Raw genomic sequence first — 18,151 nt, 5'->3', positions numbered from 1 at the left:
CGAAACCAGTTCTTTATTCATTGTTCCAGTTTCGTTATCCACTTTCTTGGCTGATTCGAATAGATCTTGACTGTGATGATTCGCGGAGGTGCCCTTGCCACGACCCTCCTGCGAATCGATCGTGTGTTCGATCGAGTTCAAAGAGCTCTCGTCGCTTTCGCTTTCACGAGTTCGCACGGTCACGACAGAGACCGCGATGAGAGGTTCCATTCTAGAAAGGCCAGCGAGCTTCCTTGACGATTGGGTCGAATGCTTTTACGTAACGTTGCTGCGCGCGTGACTACGTGTGACACGTACGTATCCTTTTGTACCTGTATTAGCGTGTAGTAGCTACTTGCACGAGTATAAGTGCGCTTTGGTGGTAACGGGTTCGACGGATGCACCTCTGAGAAAGCTCCGAAGAACAACTATAGAAATATAAACAATTATAACATGTTCCTCGATGGTTACTCGAATGAAAGGTGTTTAATTAACCTACATTTTTAGAACTACATGGTTTCATAAATCGCCTCGCAAGGTTCGAAAATAATATTCGGCTGTTAAACTATGCCTCGCGAGTCTAAGACGGTTCGTACCCATCGCTACGTATATGTATATCAGCTTACACGCCGAATAAATAAATCGTCTTTACTTTCTCCGGTTAGCTCGACCACGGAACTTCTGACACTCGTTATTTCTACGAATCGCAGCGACTACGTGTTTATAAACATCCGTATCTCTCGACGCGTTCGAGAATTACGTCGTCGTGGTGCTTTATTTTCGCAATACAGCGAGTGTTACGACATTGGCGCGAGCTTTTTCCCGACTGGAGAAAGTCGAATATTTGTATAATTTCTCTATGGAACGATCCCAGCTAGGGATAAATATATTCTGCGTTAATAAAACAAGCGTAAAGGAAAGCGGAGTGTTTTAGTTCTTGTAATTACGTCATAAGACGAGGGTAACGAAATGCGAGTAAAAAATTCCCAAGGAAAGTGCGTCGATTAGAATGACCGCGCCGCGCGCCGGCGCCGCGCCGCCGTGGTGAACCGCGTACGCAACGGTAATTGGTGCGATAAAGTTGCTGTGACGGAACGCGGACACTTTTTCGGACTTGTCGATTGGTGCTCTATGACTCCTATTAATATTCAAACATCGTGACACTTGGAAATGTTTGTACAATTCATCTGCATTTCATTCTAGAAGAGCGTTGCACGAGCATGTTTAGCGAATTACTCGGCCTGTATAATTGCACGATACACGTTTTCTTCTATGCAGGCGCTGCATACGGTGCAACAAAGGCATCCGTTCGACGGTCGCGTTTCGCAAGTCGGTTCTCTTCCTCTTTTCAACTTATTTTACTGGGATTGGGATATTAATTGCTCGACTAATTATTCGCGAATGGTGTGGAATATACATTAGAAACATCAATGACTAATGGACGCTTTCAGTTAGAAACCAATCGTACAGGATGCTGGGAGGCATCTGTGGTAGCTCGAAGGATTTGTTCTTAGAAAATAGCATTTCTTATTGTAAACGGTACCGAACAAAATTGCGTTTTCTATTCAAAAAACCCTGGCCTACAATGCTCGCCTATAACGCGACGTGCGATGTCCGTGTGCGTCCTTGCAATAATTTTATCAACTCGTTGCGTAATGCTGCATGATCTGTGTATGTAATTACTATACCAGCGATTCACCAAAGTGAATCTTTTCAGTCTCTTCGACAAAGATAAAGCATATATCCGGCGAAGAAGTTGATATCACGGAAAAAGTTTTCAGCTGTTCGATGCTGGATTACGTAACAACGATTCTTATTATGTGCCATCAAATTGATCGAACGTTCGTGGGATTCGTACCGATGCGGTGGGCGGATGGAAAGTAATCTACAGGAGACGCGGTGTAAAAATCCTTCGGATCGCATGATTGCGTAACTCGCGAATGTGTGAAATTTCCGGATGAAAGGGTACACAGTCCCAGACCTTAAACTTTCCAGCTACTACTCACGGTATTTCAGCTGCTTGAAAAAGGAATTCTGCGTAACATGGAATTATCTCTAATTTGGGACGATGAAAGAGTAATTAAGTAAAACGTAAAACGATAACAATTAAGTATTATAATGATACAGTTCGTACATTGTTTGATATATTTTATATTATGTACAACCGAGCTACCGGAACGATTACGAAAATTGAGCTCCTCTCGTGCCGAAAGGTGATACTAGCATAAACTCTATTACATATCAATTATAATTTAAAAAAACGAGAGTGTATCGACGATAAACGAGTTATTATCACATATGTGATTTCAACGCTCATTTGACATTTGAGATGACGATTGCTGCAGCACGCGTAAAAAAAGAGAACAATTAAAGCTATAATTTTCTTAATTAAGTAATTTATATTCATAAATCCCCGTAACTAGTAGATACAAGACCCCATATTTACTGCTTAATTGCTGCTTTAGGACTGGAAGAACGATACTTACGACACTCGCAATTATCGTCGCAGTTATTAATTCGTTTTTCGTTTGCTTTGCGTAAATTAAGTGGAAACAGCCAAATTATTAGTGGTAACAAAGAGATTTAGACTTTCAAAAATCACCTCGTTACACGTCGTTATTTTCACCCTTAATGTTTATTTTGTAAAGCTATTAATCACGGATGCTGCCTCGCTTTTAACGATTAAACCGGCATTGTCGTATGAATCGATTAATAGCACGCAGTACTTGGTAATCAAGTTAGACTATGCTTTAATGCGATGAATGCACACGGTATTGTTTCACTTGAACAACCACTGGTTTCACAAAAACGTTAACAGCGACAAAAAGCAATTTCGAAATGGTCTTAGATTTGCATATGTCCTTATTTAACAGAATGTAAGATCAGATTGACACGGGTATTTGTTATTTAATAGCTTCTTCATGTTCATAGTCAGGAAGATACGATGTTTCTCAAGGTCCGCGATACTGGTAATTAGGCTGAAAAAGAAATTGATCGATTAGATATTGAGGCAGTTAAACAAGATAATTAACAAAGCGAAGGAAAAACTAGCAGAATGAGAACGATACTTTTTAACTAGTAGCTATTTGTCAACAACCGTAAGGTTATTGTCTGATTAATATACGTGAATGCATGTGTTGTATAGGTAACTTTTTCCTTTTCTTTTTGCACACAATAAAAATGTATAATAATAATAATAATGGTAATGGTAATAATAATAAAGGCTAATTTATAAACGTCGTTACGAAAGAAAACGATGAGACCTGATTATGAATATTTATAGAGTTAACATTACAAGAGACGCGAAATCTAAAATGGTTATCAAGCGATTAACTAGCTGCATCTTTTGCAACCGATTCCCTTCTCGCGGAGACACGACTTTTCGTTTACGTCACAGAAATTTACAACGTATTCTTTTCGAAAGGTAGACAAGAATTAGAACGTAGCCGAACCAGTTGCACAGCTCAAAATGTTACAGACGAGAGCTACAGTGAAAATGTTTCGCAAATGCTGTCCAAGGGTCAAATGACGTTTTCGCAACGCCAAAAATTCCGGCTTTCTTTTCAGAATGGAAAGTAAATGGCCTTCGAAACCAGCGTTCAGTCTCTGTGACACACAGTTCTCTAAGATAAAGCTCAATACAAATCAATTACGAGGAGAATGCCACGACCAATATTAGATCTCTTCGATCGCGTGAATCATATACGGTCAGCGTTAACGGGAATTCGCTGGTACCACCATGACTTTCACGATTCGATAAAGATATTGGCAAGTGGAAGAAGTAAGAACAGGTAACATGCAAACTGTGTCGCGAACAAACGGAAAAACCATGATCATCCGCAGTTGTTCATAAGTCAAACGGTGAAATGTACTTTCACCTTTCAGCTTGGAAAGGTTTCCGATCGATAATTAATGTTGGGTTGAAAAGCGAGTTCATTTTTTTGAAGATGATGAAATAGGTTTCGTCGAATTACTTAGCAGCCTGTTTGTTTACCGTAAAAGTTTTGCATCCGTTGCGAAAATTTCGACTTATCGGCCATGCTTTTAATTCACCAGGCCTCGCAGATTAGTCGTAATCGAGGTGAAATCGAGAGGTGCATCAATTAATCGAGTCTGTGTCGTCACGCAATGCGATTGCCACACAAATGTCGCAAAATATACGTTGGATCGCATTCGTGTACAAGATATGTTCTAAATACTGAACTCGTAGACAAAAACTTTTAAGTGCATTTTTCCCAGAATTATATGTAATAAAAGTGTAGTTAATTGTCTCGAATGATTCGAAACATTACACCGTAATATTAATGATAACAAAATAGTGCAAGATATTTCCATGACGATTTGTACTCCTTGTAGAAATTAATTTCGATCGTCGCTGAAGCGATTAAATTCAATTCACCTAACTCCGTAGGCGGAGAGAGTCGATCAACGACTCGATCCTCTCCTTTTCAGGAAGACAATCGTTGCGTCACGTGTAAAATTGCATCTGTCTTGTTCGCTAGCGGAACGTCCGGTTTTGTTTTAGCCCCCTTTTCCAAATCACGTAATTCGTAATCGCGTAACGCGTCATACACGTCGCTATACAGACGTATAGCGATGCACACGCACCGCCACTTATGGACGACTTGTCTTGGAATATTTCGCGGAATAATATCTCTCCCCCGATGCAAAGCAGGTAATTTTTCAAAGTCCGTCCTCTCCATCCATAAACTGCATTTTGAATATTTCACCGATATTGCCTAATCGAGAGTATATCGATGATTTTGAATTTATAAACTGTTTGAAAGTAGTAAAGAGGGTAGTAAAGGAAACTGGTTGCTAGTTTCAGTTTATGTCAGCCGATTTCGACAACCCGTCGATAGGCACGGAAGTGTAACGAGACGGAGCTCGAATTAAGACGTTTAGACGCGCTGCGTTCCATGGTTGATAAGAAGCCACGGGTGAAAAAGCGAGTCGCGTTTGATCGATCGTAACGAATCGAAGTCAAACCAGGTCGAATTGAAAGTAACTCTGGTCGATGACGCGTCCTGCATCCTTGGATTATCGCGCGTTCGTAATAAATAATTACCTGTGTACCCACGTAATTTCAATAGTTGCAAGGTAAACGCAACATAATCATTTTACATTTTGCGTTACTGATAAGAATTCGCCTACGAATTTATTTCGATCAAGGACGGGATGTTTCAGGTTTGAAAAAGTCCTGATCCTCTTTCCAATTTAATCTCTTCGGAGACAAATCGATATATAAATAAAGGAAACGTTTAATATACCTACGCGATAGCAACGAACTCGGCTTTATTATTCACAAGTTACGTTTATACAAAGGAAAATACTTGATCGCAGCGGTTCTAAAACTTTTTGCTAAAATGATACGGCGAAGAGATTAACTGGAAAATCTTAACTCGACGAGCTCGATGTTTTTTTATAATAGGCGCTTGATTTTCGTTCAAAGTTCACCGTTAATTAAAGTAATTGCACTGAATGTATTTGTCGGTTAACTTTCTGGAATGAGTATTAGTCGAATGGAAAATATATGTATTTAAAGGGTTGTTGTTAGTTTAGTTCCCCGTTGCGGCGCACGAAAATTCCCGATCGAAGTATCTCTCGGAGGGACCGCGTAAGAGGATGGTGTGCCAGAGGGATGCGGTACACCATAGGTACCACGCGGTGGACCATAAGTAGGTTCTGGTTCCTGAGAACTGTTTGAGGAAGCAGTCAGGAGTCCCGTGAGTGAGGTTATTAAGGAGGCGACCAGTTTTAGTACCGCGTTAATGATGTCTTTGATCGAAGAACCTAGCATGGCGAACGAGTTTGTGTTCATCGATGGGCTGCCTTGCTGGAAAGTTGATAAGTACAATGTAATGAGAAGACAGCGAATCACGAGAATGTTTTTGGAGTCTAGGTAGAGGGGTGTAGGATATTTTTCGAGTCTTCCAAGTGCGGAGAGAAAAAAGGGAAGAAAAAGTGAATAGAGAAGAAGAACGACTGGATAAACAGAGAAAGAGGCTCTGCGAATACTCACAGGATGATAAGAAGTACCTCCACCACCGTAGCCGCCACCGTAGCCGCCACCAGAATCGCCACCGTAGCTCGTAGGGGCACCGTAAGAGTCTCTTGGACCACTGGATCCTGCGCTGGAACCGGCGACCGATCCTGCGACCACCGCTTTCACGAGACTCGTTACGTCGGATTTCCCTTTGCCGTACGAGGACATCTGGAAGAGATCCAAAAATAAGTTCCTGGACGATATTTAACATCGAATAGCAGTCACTTTTCAATGGTCATTACTTTTTATTTATTTTCTAAATACGATATTTATTCCTACGACTATTCGCTGAACGAAGAACTGGGTTAATTCGAGACACTGGTTCACGATGGTATATACGACACTGATTTATTGATAAAACGATCGATTTATTGACTGAAGACAAATGCTTGTTAACAGAAAGATCAATGCGTACTTTGCTAAGATTAGAGACGATTCCGGCGACCAATTTAGACAGTTGACTCATCTTGCCGGGTCCAGTTGGCTGAAAATAAAAGTAGACAATGAGAATTGTATTCGACCGTGACGTTACTTTCAAAGAAATTACATAAATGATAACAATCACCTCGAGTAAAGGTCCCAGTAGAGTTTTGATCAAGTTCGCAGCAGAGGATCCACCGTTACCCGGAGGCTGAAATTCACGCGTTACCCTTCCGACATTAACGAACGGTAGATAATCCATAATTCTAAAAATATAATCAAAATATAAAGATTAGCGGCAGCAGATGACAATTGAATCGTAAACAAGAATTACGATTTGCGTCTCGACCTGGATGAGTGCACGAATGATAACATAAACATACCCGTGTCCGATAAATTCTAATTCTTGTTTACGATTCATTTTGTATTAACCGCCGATAGTCCTTGCATTTTGATTATCGGTGACTAACAATAAGTCTAGCTAAAATCACTTATTCTACATGCCTAATTCTAAGGGAAATGTTTCTATTTACTTTGCTGCTTTGACGGCTCAATGGCACTAGTAGAGGACCGACGAGAGGACCGATCAACGGTGCGCTCAATTGGAGGAGAGGCGTCAAGATCGCTGCCGAGTCTCTCTGCCCATCTGGGCCCTAAAACAGATTTCTTTACTTGCTTTGATTGCAATGTTTACCTCCTGTCGCTCGATATCTCGCGTATTTTAAAAGCCAACTTTAAAGAAACTTGGCAACTCACTTCGCTAAACTGCAACAAGATCGGTACCAACAATCCAGGGATGTCGTAGCCTGGATTCTCTCCGTCTCCCTAAAAATTGGAACGATTCACCTTTACGAATGATTCGTCCTTATTCAACGTGACCTGTCTTTGTTTCTTGTTGAAACATTTACCTCTGACAGCTCTTGCAGAATCGGAAGAGCTCCAGCGATCACGTCGGCGATATCGGCGTCAGACTCAGGCTAAAAGAAGAACGAGGCGCGTTGCTATTGAAAATACGATATGTAAACAGTCGCGTATTATAACCGTAAACCACGAAGGTCATCGGCAATCTTACGTCGCTAAGATCTTCCAAAATTGGAGCGGCAAGTTGAAGCAATTCGATTACAGCTTGAACGGAACCACCACCCTCTTCCTCATCATCATCGTCGTAGTCGCTCGAATCATCACTCTCGTCGGAGCTATTCTCCTTCGATCCACTATTTTCGTCCCCACCGTTTGTTTCGACGTCGTCGTCGCTTTCGTTGCTCTTCTTCTCGCTACTATCGTTATCGTCGTCGTTGTCGTCGTCGTCGTCGTCGTCGTCGTCCTATAAATCCGAATTTTCTTTAGCTAGTCGGCTACAAAATACCCGATAGGATACGTATGATCGATAACAAACGTACCTCGAGCTGTTGCGCCAAAGTCGTCTGATTACGTTTCCCATGTCTCAACGATGACTGAAATAAACGCAAAGTTGGACATTAATCGATTAATTTTACTCGCACGATTCGGTGACCAACGAAAACGAAACGGCGAACATCGTTGGCGTTGATCTTTCGAGGGCGAGTGCGAATCGATCGAGCGAACAGCAAGAACGCAGACACGTAACGTAACGTTGTGTCAAAATGGTACTTTCGTAGCTTTTTTTGACACGATTCGCAATAAAGCAACCGAAGAGTTCTTTTATTCCATGGAACGAACATTTCTCAATGGATCTGACTAAGCACCGTTTAGAACACACGGACATGTTAGAAGGTATTTGTATCGGTCTTAGTATCCAACTTACGAACAACTTATGACTATACGAATTAAGCCTGTACAACCTGTAATAGAATCTGCACGTGGTTATAAACATAGCACAAGACATACCATTTTTTTATCGTACAGGTAAATATCAATTTTCTTTCTGAAAATTTCCATTGTTCTCGTCGCAAAGATGACGTAATCTTTACGTATCTCGTAATCGCACCCGTTTACATCTTTCCTTTCACTGTTTTAATTATCTTAAACTACAGCTGTCGTTTATTCCACCTTTCTCTCAACTCGAGCTGCTTGACTCGCGCGTTCCTTTCTCCGTATAAATCGATAGGTACAATTAGCGGACCTCTGTCCCGGTTGTACTCGGCTTACTTTTACTCGATTTCGATTCTTACCGGCCGCTCGGTGGAAACTTGCGTCCTCTGTGGCGTCTGGAGCTTCTGGTTCGTTTGAAACGTCTGAGGTGTTAACGGAGGCGGTGTCAGATCCACGGGAAGACTGTTATTTCTCCTGAGCGACAGGAACGCTTTAATGAGACGGCTGATCGTCGACGGTCGTTTGGGCGTTGTTTTCTGACTCTTGGTTTGTTGCTTACTCGAGTTGTCCTTTTTCTTCTCTTGCTTCTTTCTTTGCTCCTTGCGTGTTCCGCCCATGGCTTCGGTCACTTGACTGCCGTCATCGAACACAACGTTGATCTGTCCCGACTCGTTCGTTACGGTGTAATTCGTATCGAAATACGGAGGGAAACGATCCGGTGGATCTCTGGTCGGTAACACATAGTACATGTCTTTCTCGGTTTTTAATGTCGTCTGTTCATCGGGTTCGTCCCGCGTGATCGTAATTACCGCCTCGAAAGGGACCCTGAACAGCGGTTTCAACGAATTCGACAAGTTGGTCTGCGTGGTTAGATCCACGCTCTTTACCGGCACTGGAATTTCTTCGTTGAAGATCGACGGCCTGAGTGTGGTGGTGAACAGGAGGTCCGAGGGAAGAACGCCAAGGTTGCTGGAGACGTTCCTCTCGACACCGTCAAAAAAGTATCTCGTGACAAACGGATCGCTTGGGAATTTGATGGTATCGGTGGTTGTCACGGGAAGATAGTTCCTCGGGGGCGGCGAAACCGCGTTCGCGTTTCGAAAGATATCGTTACCCTTGAAATCTAAAGCGGGTCCAAGCTCCGGAAACGGAGGAACGAACTGCTGATCGTTCGTCAACTTGAAGGAATTCGCTACGTCGAAGATTCCCTTGAAACCTTGTTCCTTGATTCTCGACTTTGGAACGTTAATGTTCGCGGTTATCGCCAGAGGACTATGGTCGGTGGTGTCTGCGATACCGAACGTTGCAAAAGTCGAATACGTCTTTCGATTGTCGAATCCAGCGGTCGTCGAACTTGGCAAGTTTTGAATAGCGATCAATTTTTCTTTTGGCGAGAAGACATTCCCGATTCTGGATGTCGTTTTGCCCTTTTCAGGATATCTACTCGTCTCCAAGGGCCGGACGGTCCCAAAATTTGTAGCGTGCTCAAACTTGTTCGAGTTCTCGAGATTTCTAATATTCTCCGCGTATCTAGATTTTTCAAAGTTCTTTCCGATCGCGAAAGCTCGAATGTTCCCGTCTTGCTTGACGTTTTCCACGCCTCTGAATCCCGAGTAAACGTTGTTCAACTGTTTCATGTTGTCCGACTTTTCGACGCTTTCGGAACTCTTTGGCGTTTCCTTCACCGCAGCCAACGTAATGTTTATCTTCGAAGCCATCAAGCCCATTACGTACTTGGCCCAGGCCACTAGATCATCCTTCGACGCAATCTTCAGCGGGAGCTGGATCTCCAGAATCTTTGGAACGCTGAAAAATCCGTTTGTTCCATCGCTAGAGACGGTCTCGGGCGAGCGCTTAGCGAGAGGCGCGGGCATCGAAATCACCAGATTCGTCGCTAGGAGCGCGAGCACCGGGTAGGATCTCGGTAACCTTCTCGAAAGTAGAAAAATCATTCTGTATAGGTTTCCTTTGTGTCCGTAACGATAACAATCTCTTCAACGACAGCAAAAATATATTGGCACTCGTTTTCAATGGTCGTACAACGTCCATTCCACACACGCGGCGCACCTTGCGACTCGATCATCGATCACTGCGTCGCTTTTCAAGAATCGGCTGGCTACAATTCGAATACCGCGTTCCTCATGTTTAACGACAAGAGTCGTTTCGTTCGAGACCGAACAAACGGAAAATAGAAAATGAAAAATCAATCGTAGAACGCGACGGTAAAACTGAAAGGATGCGTCGAGAAATGATTGTTTTATAGTGGTCGGACAATCGATCGCCCCTTTCCTTCCTGATCGTGGAAGCGTGCACTTTTTCCATGCACCGTCCACCTCGATCGGGATATTGGCATTCCTAATGATAGTGCACGACGCCAGCGGCGAGTGCATTCACTTCCGTCATTGCACCGAGGGTACAATTACTCGTAGGAGGTCCGCTTCGGGGTTCGCGTACCGCGCGAAATATACCTGACGACAGCGCAGCCTTTCGCAATAAACGCGGACCGCCTAATCTGGTGAACGTGGGGAAACGACACGGCTTCGACCACGCATCGTATCTCCGATTTACTAATTAGCTTACGCGACTACGATTAACCTCTGGCCCGCTTCGATATTCGAGCCCACGCGAAAATCGATGCTTTCTAGACGAGAATCGTTAACCTTTCATTAGTCCCAACGTCGTTGATGTTGGAAAATCCCGATTGCAGCAGGAAATCGAGTACGTAGGGCATTGCCTAATGCATACGGATTGCGATAAACGTATACAACGACATCGACAAAATCAAAGAACGATCGGTCGCATGTAATATTTATAATAAATGTATGTACGTAAAAAGTTTTTCATTTAACATAATAGCCTACCATTTGGTTCGCATCCTCGAGAAACGAGAAAGTTTGACAAGTATCGTAGACGGTAAGACGATCTCCTGCTGGCCATAGCCGTGATCGCGATCTTGACATTCCGGACGGTTAACAACGTGCTCGGTAGCCGATCAACGATCTCTCGCTACGATCGTTAGCTGTTTCCAGTAAGGAACAAAGCAAGGACAAGTTTAAGGCTCTCCCACGCAGATGAAAGTTACCACGCTGGTTTGCTTGTGTTCATTAAGTCGATCATGCGCGTTTTATGTAGAAGCGAATTAATAATTTTGTACTAGGCTACGTCGACCACATTCTTCGACCACTTTGAAGCATTCGGCTTCACCTCAAATTTTATTATATTTAATGAAAATATCGAAAAACTCTCGAGCGAGAAACTCGTACGATCCGATACGTGTCTCGTGAGTCGAAGATTCGATTATGGTATCTCGTGGATCATCCTCGATCGAACAGGTTTTGCAACCTATCGCAGACTCGAGCAGCCTTACGACGTACACCGTTAGATCGGTTTACTGACCAGCCTCAACCGACTATCGTGTCATAACGATCGCACTGGATGTCGGCCAGCCGCCTTTTAAGGTGCAGATCTTTTCAAGGTCGCGTTACCCTATAGAATTTCAATTGCTGACTCGCAGTTTAACGTCCGCCGATCTCTATTTACCGACGATGAACAGAACCGAAGCTGACCCACTTTGCGTAACTAACGTTACGTCAGGAACGGTGCCAACTCGTTGCTTTCAAAGGATTGAATTAGATTAAAGAAACCATTTTTCTCCTGACGTGAAAATATTATTGCATCCGACGAGAAAGCATCTTGCGTGATATTTATCAAACAGCGACATTGTCGTGATCACGGGAAATAAATAGACGTAAGGTACGAAAGGTCGTCGTGTTTTAGAAAAATAGGTCCCTTGCTCAACGAAACGAATCTTCGTTGCAAAAATAACGAGTCATTTCTATGAATCTTTATCCGACAGATCAACAATTTACGACCATCTTTTCACAGGAATTACAACAGTCGTTCTCCAGAGAGTTCTTCATTGAAATTCCACACGCGCGGCACAACGCGATTCAGTTTTTACCGTCCGCCGAAAATAATCCCTCATGAATTAAATATCCTCGAAATCATATTAAATATCGCCAAGTTTGTACGCTACGATGCTGTACACTGTACAGCTCGATTCCTTTGTCCTGCATTGGCCTGCGTTTAGTTTTACCATTATCTTTAGCTTATACAGTTTTTTAAAAAGAATTCACGATACGCTCGATTGCATCCGAACGACTTTTAAGTTGCACGTATTTACATAGCATGTTGTTTTGCAAGTTTCTGCATTGTAACCGATTCGATTCAAAGTTACGTCGATTAAAATGAGGAAACGAGAAGATGGAAAGAAAATCTCAAAGTCGGATAGGAAGAGTCGACGGTTGGAATGGTTGGGCGAATCACGATTGGCCTCGAGGCAACAAGAAACTTCAATTCCTTTCCTCTCCAAAAAGGATCGTCCGGATTTTGCGGTTTTGATCTCGAATTTCGCGTGTTTCTTTCGTATCGTTCGAGCAGAGTGTCAAGAGACGGAAGGCCTTTCACTTTTTCCCCTTTTGCATCGTTGCGAAACCGTGAGAAATCTGTCACAAGTGCACAATTAATTACATCGTGTTTCCGAAGAATGATCCAAGTTCTCTAAAAATATTTCATGAAACATATGGTGTACAGCAAGCAGCAAAGAACGATACCGATGCGAACGAGATATTTCATAAATAACGATAAACGACAACGATATTTCCTTCCTACTTCGCATTGTACGCGAACAAACGACGTTCGTAACGATGTATAACGACAACAGCAATTAGTTAGCTTTCACGATCAGAAAATCGTCCTGCTATTCTTCCATAAATATATATTTTTAAACAACGTGGAGACGCTTCACCGGGTACACCACAGACCAGAGAGAAAAGACTGAAACGCACGACACCGGGGGACTTTCTACTGCTCGAATATCGGGCTGTCGGTATCAGGACGTTTGCCTTTTGAATATCGTTTTGCGCCATTATTAATATGGATGTCGTTTAATGCGGATCAATGCTATTCGTAGGAAGTAAAAACACTTATTATTTTGTTTTCGCTTTTACTGTGCTTTATCTTACGACTGTATGTCGTATGTATTATTATTGTCATAATATTTTTTTATATCAATCATTTCATCGCTCTACGTGACCTATCGTTACTCTCTTACGGATTTAGTCTATTTTATAACCAGACCGACAGTTTCTACTTTCATCCAAACCGAAAAAGTAGGTATAATAGATTTGATATCGTTACACAACGCTTCAGGCAATCCTCAATTATTCAAAGTTTTTTTCTTATCGCATTGAACGCATTCGCTTTCGATAGAGTAGCTGATCTTTGTTCGTTATTATTACTAAACGGTAATGTCAGTTTTTTTGTCCGATTGACTTTCAACGTGAAAGGAAAACGGTATAGCGCGCGAAAGAAAAAAATTGCTTATTGGTCGTGTACACTTGTCCAATTAGAGAATATAAATAGAGAGCATTGACGGATACTATGAAAACTTGATAAGTTTCTATAACAACATTTCACAAAATTTGTATAGACTATGTGTTTCGCAGTTGTGACACCACTATTTATCACTTGGTTGGATGCCCTATAACTCGACGCCTGTCCACCATTTATTCGCGATAGAATCTACACCGAGGCGATTGATCCATGGGTCATCGATCCGCATGTGCCATTTACTCTGACGACATTTCGTAAAATGGTAAAAAGTAGCCGAGTGTAAAACAGAACACGCGAAATCATCGTTGCATAAGTAATTCTTATCGTAATTAATTCCAGGACACCTTGCGAAATTCTTCAGTCTGCTTGTATCGATGGGTTAACGGGCCTCTCGATTTCGCGTCACCTCATGCGGAAACGTCGCGATTTACGTCACGATCGATGTCTTAGGTAAAACAGGATGCAAGATAACTTGAATAATTACAGATTAATAATCGTAGACCGTTATCAGCAAAAAACAGATGAAGGTGTCTCCGTCTGGTGATCGTGCACGCAAGCAGCGATAATCTGGGTCTCGAGTGGCCGGTTCCCCCGTTGTCGGTAAAATCGCTATCGAACAACGAAGATCTAGCTATCCGCGCTTCGGCTAGAAATAAACAAAATCGAATTCTAATGAAAAAGACAAGATTCGTGAATCGGCCCATAGGTGCTATTAGGTCCATAATTTGTAGTTCGCAAGAAACCTTGACTCTGCGATGGATATCTAGTTCGTCAAACCAGTGGCTTGAATTTTGAAGAGAAACCAATCGATAGAATGGAACACAAGGTGGAAGGTATAGCACAACTTGTGTTTCGGAGACAAGTAGACAAAAACATCTAAAGAAGACGAATGGTGCGACAGACACGGAAATACACGGTAGCGTGAAAAGAGGAAATGCGATAACCTGCTTGAACAACTTAACAACTCACGTTTCGGACGCAATTAAGAACGCACTTTAGCTACATGCAAGTAGCGTAACTGCAAGGTTAGCAGCATTCGCGGTGCAGCCGGTTTACAGCTAGTTTCAGGATATCGATATACATAGATACGATTCATAATTTTTAACCTAATTGACGTTGCGAAATTCATAATCGCAGTTAATTGCAGCTGAAAAGGTTGACAGAAACAGCTTCCTTTTTATGTTACAAATTTCCAATTTTTTTCAAATTCATAGCGAAAATAATTATCTGGCTTTTATCGAGATCATTAGCACTGGACGATGCGAGCTCTCGCGTGCTACGAATATTCAATCAGAAATAAGAAACGAGAGACGATTTACGCGTGATTTGTTTCGATGAACTTATCTTTCGAATCTTGTCGCGACTAATTGACGCTCTATGTACAACAATCTCGAAACAATTATGACTTTTCGTATTTCAGCGCGTTTCTCGGTTCAGAAATAATTCCAAGTATTTGCATTACTAAAACGAATAAGGTAATCGCGTTATTCGTGCTACGAGGAAAACAAGCTGCAACGGGATCTGCAGAATTTATTATTTCACGTGCAAAAACGCCTCGGGGAAATTTCTTTTCTAACTGGTCCACGTAATCGTGACTTGGATGACTTTTTCTCGAGTCTTTGTTTTCGCTTATCCGGCGTTATTATGCAAATTCCGACATAATCGAATTCCCAGGGAATGACTGACTTGGAATATTCCATGGTCCTTTTGGAAGGACTAAGCGTATAGTAACCAGCACTGGTTACAGGGAGAGGAACAGTAACGCGTGATACTTTCTCCGATGGGTTTGCGTTACAGCCTGTGCTATACGAAAATCCACCGTAGCTTATGAAATCAGTGATTTAAGGGGAACGCTATCCGCATGACTGAAAAGAGCTGACATATAAACATTTTTTCGGACGGAACAAAAGGTTTAGTATTCTCAACTTCTATGTACCGTCGAGCCGAATAGTTTGCGAGATCAAAGTTCAAACTACGAACTTCTACTTTCAGCTTTCAACTTGCAGCTTCCGACACTCGATTTCCGGGCTTCCACTTTCGCAATTCTTGAACACATTCGCGAAATGGCATATACATACATATGCAGAACGAGAGAAAGGTGAATGAAGAATTCGCGGCTGATCACCGAATCGAGAAAGAAACTTTTAATGCTGTCTTTCGTCATCTTGCAAAATTTCACCACATCATCGACAGTGAATTCTAGATTAACATACAATCGCGAATATAACAGACTTAGCAACATCGCGTTCGACCTAGCATCGCAGTTGAAAGCGACTCCCGTGCAGAAAGATACTGGAAAAAACTGACTCAACCTACTTTTGTAATAACAACGACGAAAAGCCTTGGCCTGTTCTAGGTCAGTCGGGATAGAAACGAGGAACTTTTCTATTTCGTTGCTACTGCGCCTTCGACTCATCCAACCATCCCTCCTTATCCGATAGAACGTCGTCGATTATTTATTAAGGCGGAAAATGCACGATATTCGTGTTCTTTGGGCGTGTTTCTTATTTACTTTCTCAGCTTGTCAATGGAAAAGAGGAGGAATCGCGAACACAACATTACTTGAGAAAGATAAACAGGGGTCCGCGTATGTCGAAGCGAAGACTACGCTGCGATACTTGCAATGATAATTTATTCTCTGCCTAAGAATGTTCGTTAGGAAAAAAATCAAATAATCTTGTAACAGAAGGTAGTCTTGTTTCTCAAGTATAATGTCGGTTACACGATTTATTGCATGCATTGTAAATAGGAAAATTTTTCTAAGAAGATGGTCAAAAGTCCACAGTTATATGCTTTTGGAAATATATTCTCTAGTATTGACGGTTGATGCTGTCCTTTACGACAAAGAAGAAAGGAAGTCTGTGAACCATCTCGTTTCACGCGGAATTGCATGGAACGTTCGAGCTCACGTTTTGTTCATTTTCGCCGATCAGGTGCGGCGGTTTCCTCGGATAAACCGGTAGCGGAACCATCGTTATACACGAGTCGTTCTATCCCAGATCAAGTTCTGGAAAACGTTATGTGGCCAACCCGTGTCCACTTGGTAATGTGCGATTGGAAAATAAGTAATTTAGACCGTGTTTTCTCAACACTGACTTACATAAATTCGTCGAGTGCTCGAAGCGACACTATTAGGCCGATTCCTCGTCTAATTGTTAGCGATGCGACGATGGCTATTATCTACTTTTCATTCGACCAGATATTGTGTTGAAACCGTTGTACTTATTTAAAATAATATAAAATAACCATCCCATTGAAATAGATATGTTCTCGAAAAACTAATCGCTACTTTGAAATTAAAGAAATAAAAGCTGTACCGATACAAGTTTCTAGCTCTTTACACGCGAGATATAAATGATTGCATTCTACGATAACATATCCTGTGGCGTTCGTATCGCTCGAGTGGTAGAACGGCCTTATTTGGATCGAAGGATACGTGTCATCCTTGAATCGAGGGACAATTTTTATCGAGGCGCGTAATGGAAGAGGAACTTTTTCTGTGTCGCGTTCGTTTCAAGGAGGACTATGTTCTTTCTGAGCGATTTCTCGACGGCTCGAGAATTCAACCATTCGCTACGAAAAACGAAATCGTTGAATTCGTTGGAAGAAAAGTGCTCGCAAGAAAATAAGTTTAACGCGCGGAGAATGAGGCCGAGCTGCGCGAAAGATTATCCTGTCAGAGAATCGATGAAAGCGGAATCAAATCGCGCATGAAAGTCGAAGTTACGCAACGTCGAAAGTTCCTCCGAAGATATTTTTTTCATAAAATTCGAATAAACTTGGAATATCCCGACCCGATGAGGGCTACATCGTTGGAATTTTCCGTGTATCATGTAATTCTGCGGTTAGACTAACGTCAGAAATATGCAACTAGTAGTTCATAGAAGTATAAATTATTCAACTGATAATTGCTCTTGAGACTAACGTTTTTTTTCGTTTCCAAAATTGTTGAAGACAAAGCAAACAACTTTTGAATCCTCTTCTTCCATACGATAGCCGATCGAAAAATTCTCAGTTTCGTCGTCAACTAACGATCGCTCTTCCTCTCATTTCTGTCGTTCACTTCGCTGACAAGTATCTAATAAGCGGAAACGTCGCAACAAGAAGCATTTCAGCGACATTTATAATTCTCGGGAAAATAAGACGTCTCTAGTGTTTTCGATAGCAACCACTCTGCGAATCACGATAAAGTCGTACATACTCTATCCTTCTGTTTGCTAAAAAATAATCGTATTCGACTCGATCGTAAGAGGACGCTGACGTGCAGCATGTTTGCAGAGTTTACATTTGCATACAATCATTAAACGAATGAAGATAGCCAGTGATTAACTTCGCCTGAAGCATTAGACACAAGGTTGAACGACGCGAGGAAATTAAAGAGTTTGCGGACGAACGAGTTCAAGGCAGTTGAGTCAAATTTTCTCGAGGACTGTTGACTTCTAATGAGTTTCCGGCTCCTCGATTCATCGAAAACGAATTGCTTATCTGAAAAGTACCGTATAGTCGTGTAAGCTTCATTAC

General features: G+C 42.1%; 1 protein-coding gene across 3 annotated transcripts; it reads right to left on the bottom strand.

The window, feature by feature from the left end:
- Nucleotides 1-2,085: 2,085 nt before the first annotated feature.
- On the bottom strand, nucleotides 2,086-11,365 carry LOC128874386 (uncharacterized). Of its 3 annotated transcripts, XM_054119134.1 has the most exons (10): nucleotides 8,596-11,365; nucleotides 7,846-7,899; nucleotides 7,518-7,769; nucleotides 7,354-7,422; nucleotides 7,202-7,270; nucleotides 6,979-7,098; nucleotides 6,591-6,656; nucleotides 6,441-6,509; nucleotides 6,002-6,193; nucleotides 2,086-2,957 (listed from the first exon to the last, which is right to left on the bottom strand). In XM_054119134.1, the coding sequence occupies exons 1-10, from the start codon at nucleotides 10,186-10,188 to the stop codon at nucleotides 2,931-2,933; spliced, it is 2,511 nt and encodes an 836-aa protein (XP_053975109.1). In that variant the 5' UTR covers nucleotides 10,189-11,365; the 3' UTR covers nucleotides 2,086-2,930. The 3 variants fall into 3 exon arrangements, 1 of the variants encoding a protein (XP_053975109.1); XR_008456636.1 differs by lacking the exons at nucleotides 2,086-2,957; nucleotides 6,002-6,193 and having other exon boundaries at nucleotides 6,591-6,675; XR_008456635.1 differs by lacking the exons at nucleotides 2,086-2,957; nucleotides 6,002-6,193 and having other exon boundaries at nucleotides 6,445-6,509; nucleotides 6,591-6,711.
- Between the last annotated feature and the right edge of the window lie 6,786 nt (nucleotides 11,366-18,151).

Source organism: Hylaeus volcanicus, chromosome 3 (genome assembly GCF_026283585.1).
Source record: "Hylaeus volcanicus isolate JK05 chromosome 3, UHH_iyHylVolc1.0_haploid, whole genome shotgun sequence".
Lineage (NCBI taxonomy): Eukaryota > Metazoa > Arthropoda > Insecta > Hymenoptera > Colletidae > Hylaeus > Hylaeus volcanicus.
The sequence above is the reverse complement of the archived record's forward strand: the minus strand, read 5'-3'. Positions and strand labels throughout refer to the sequence as shown.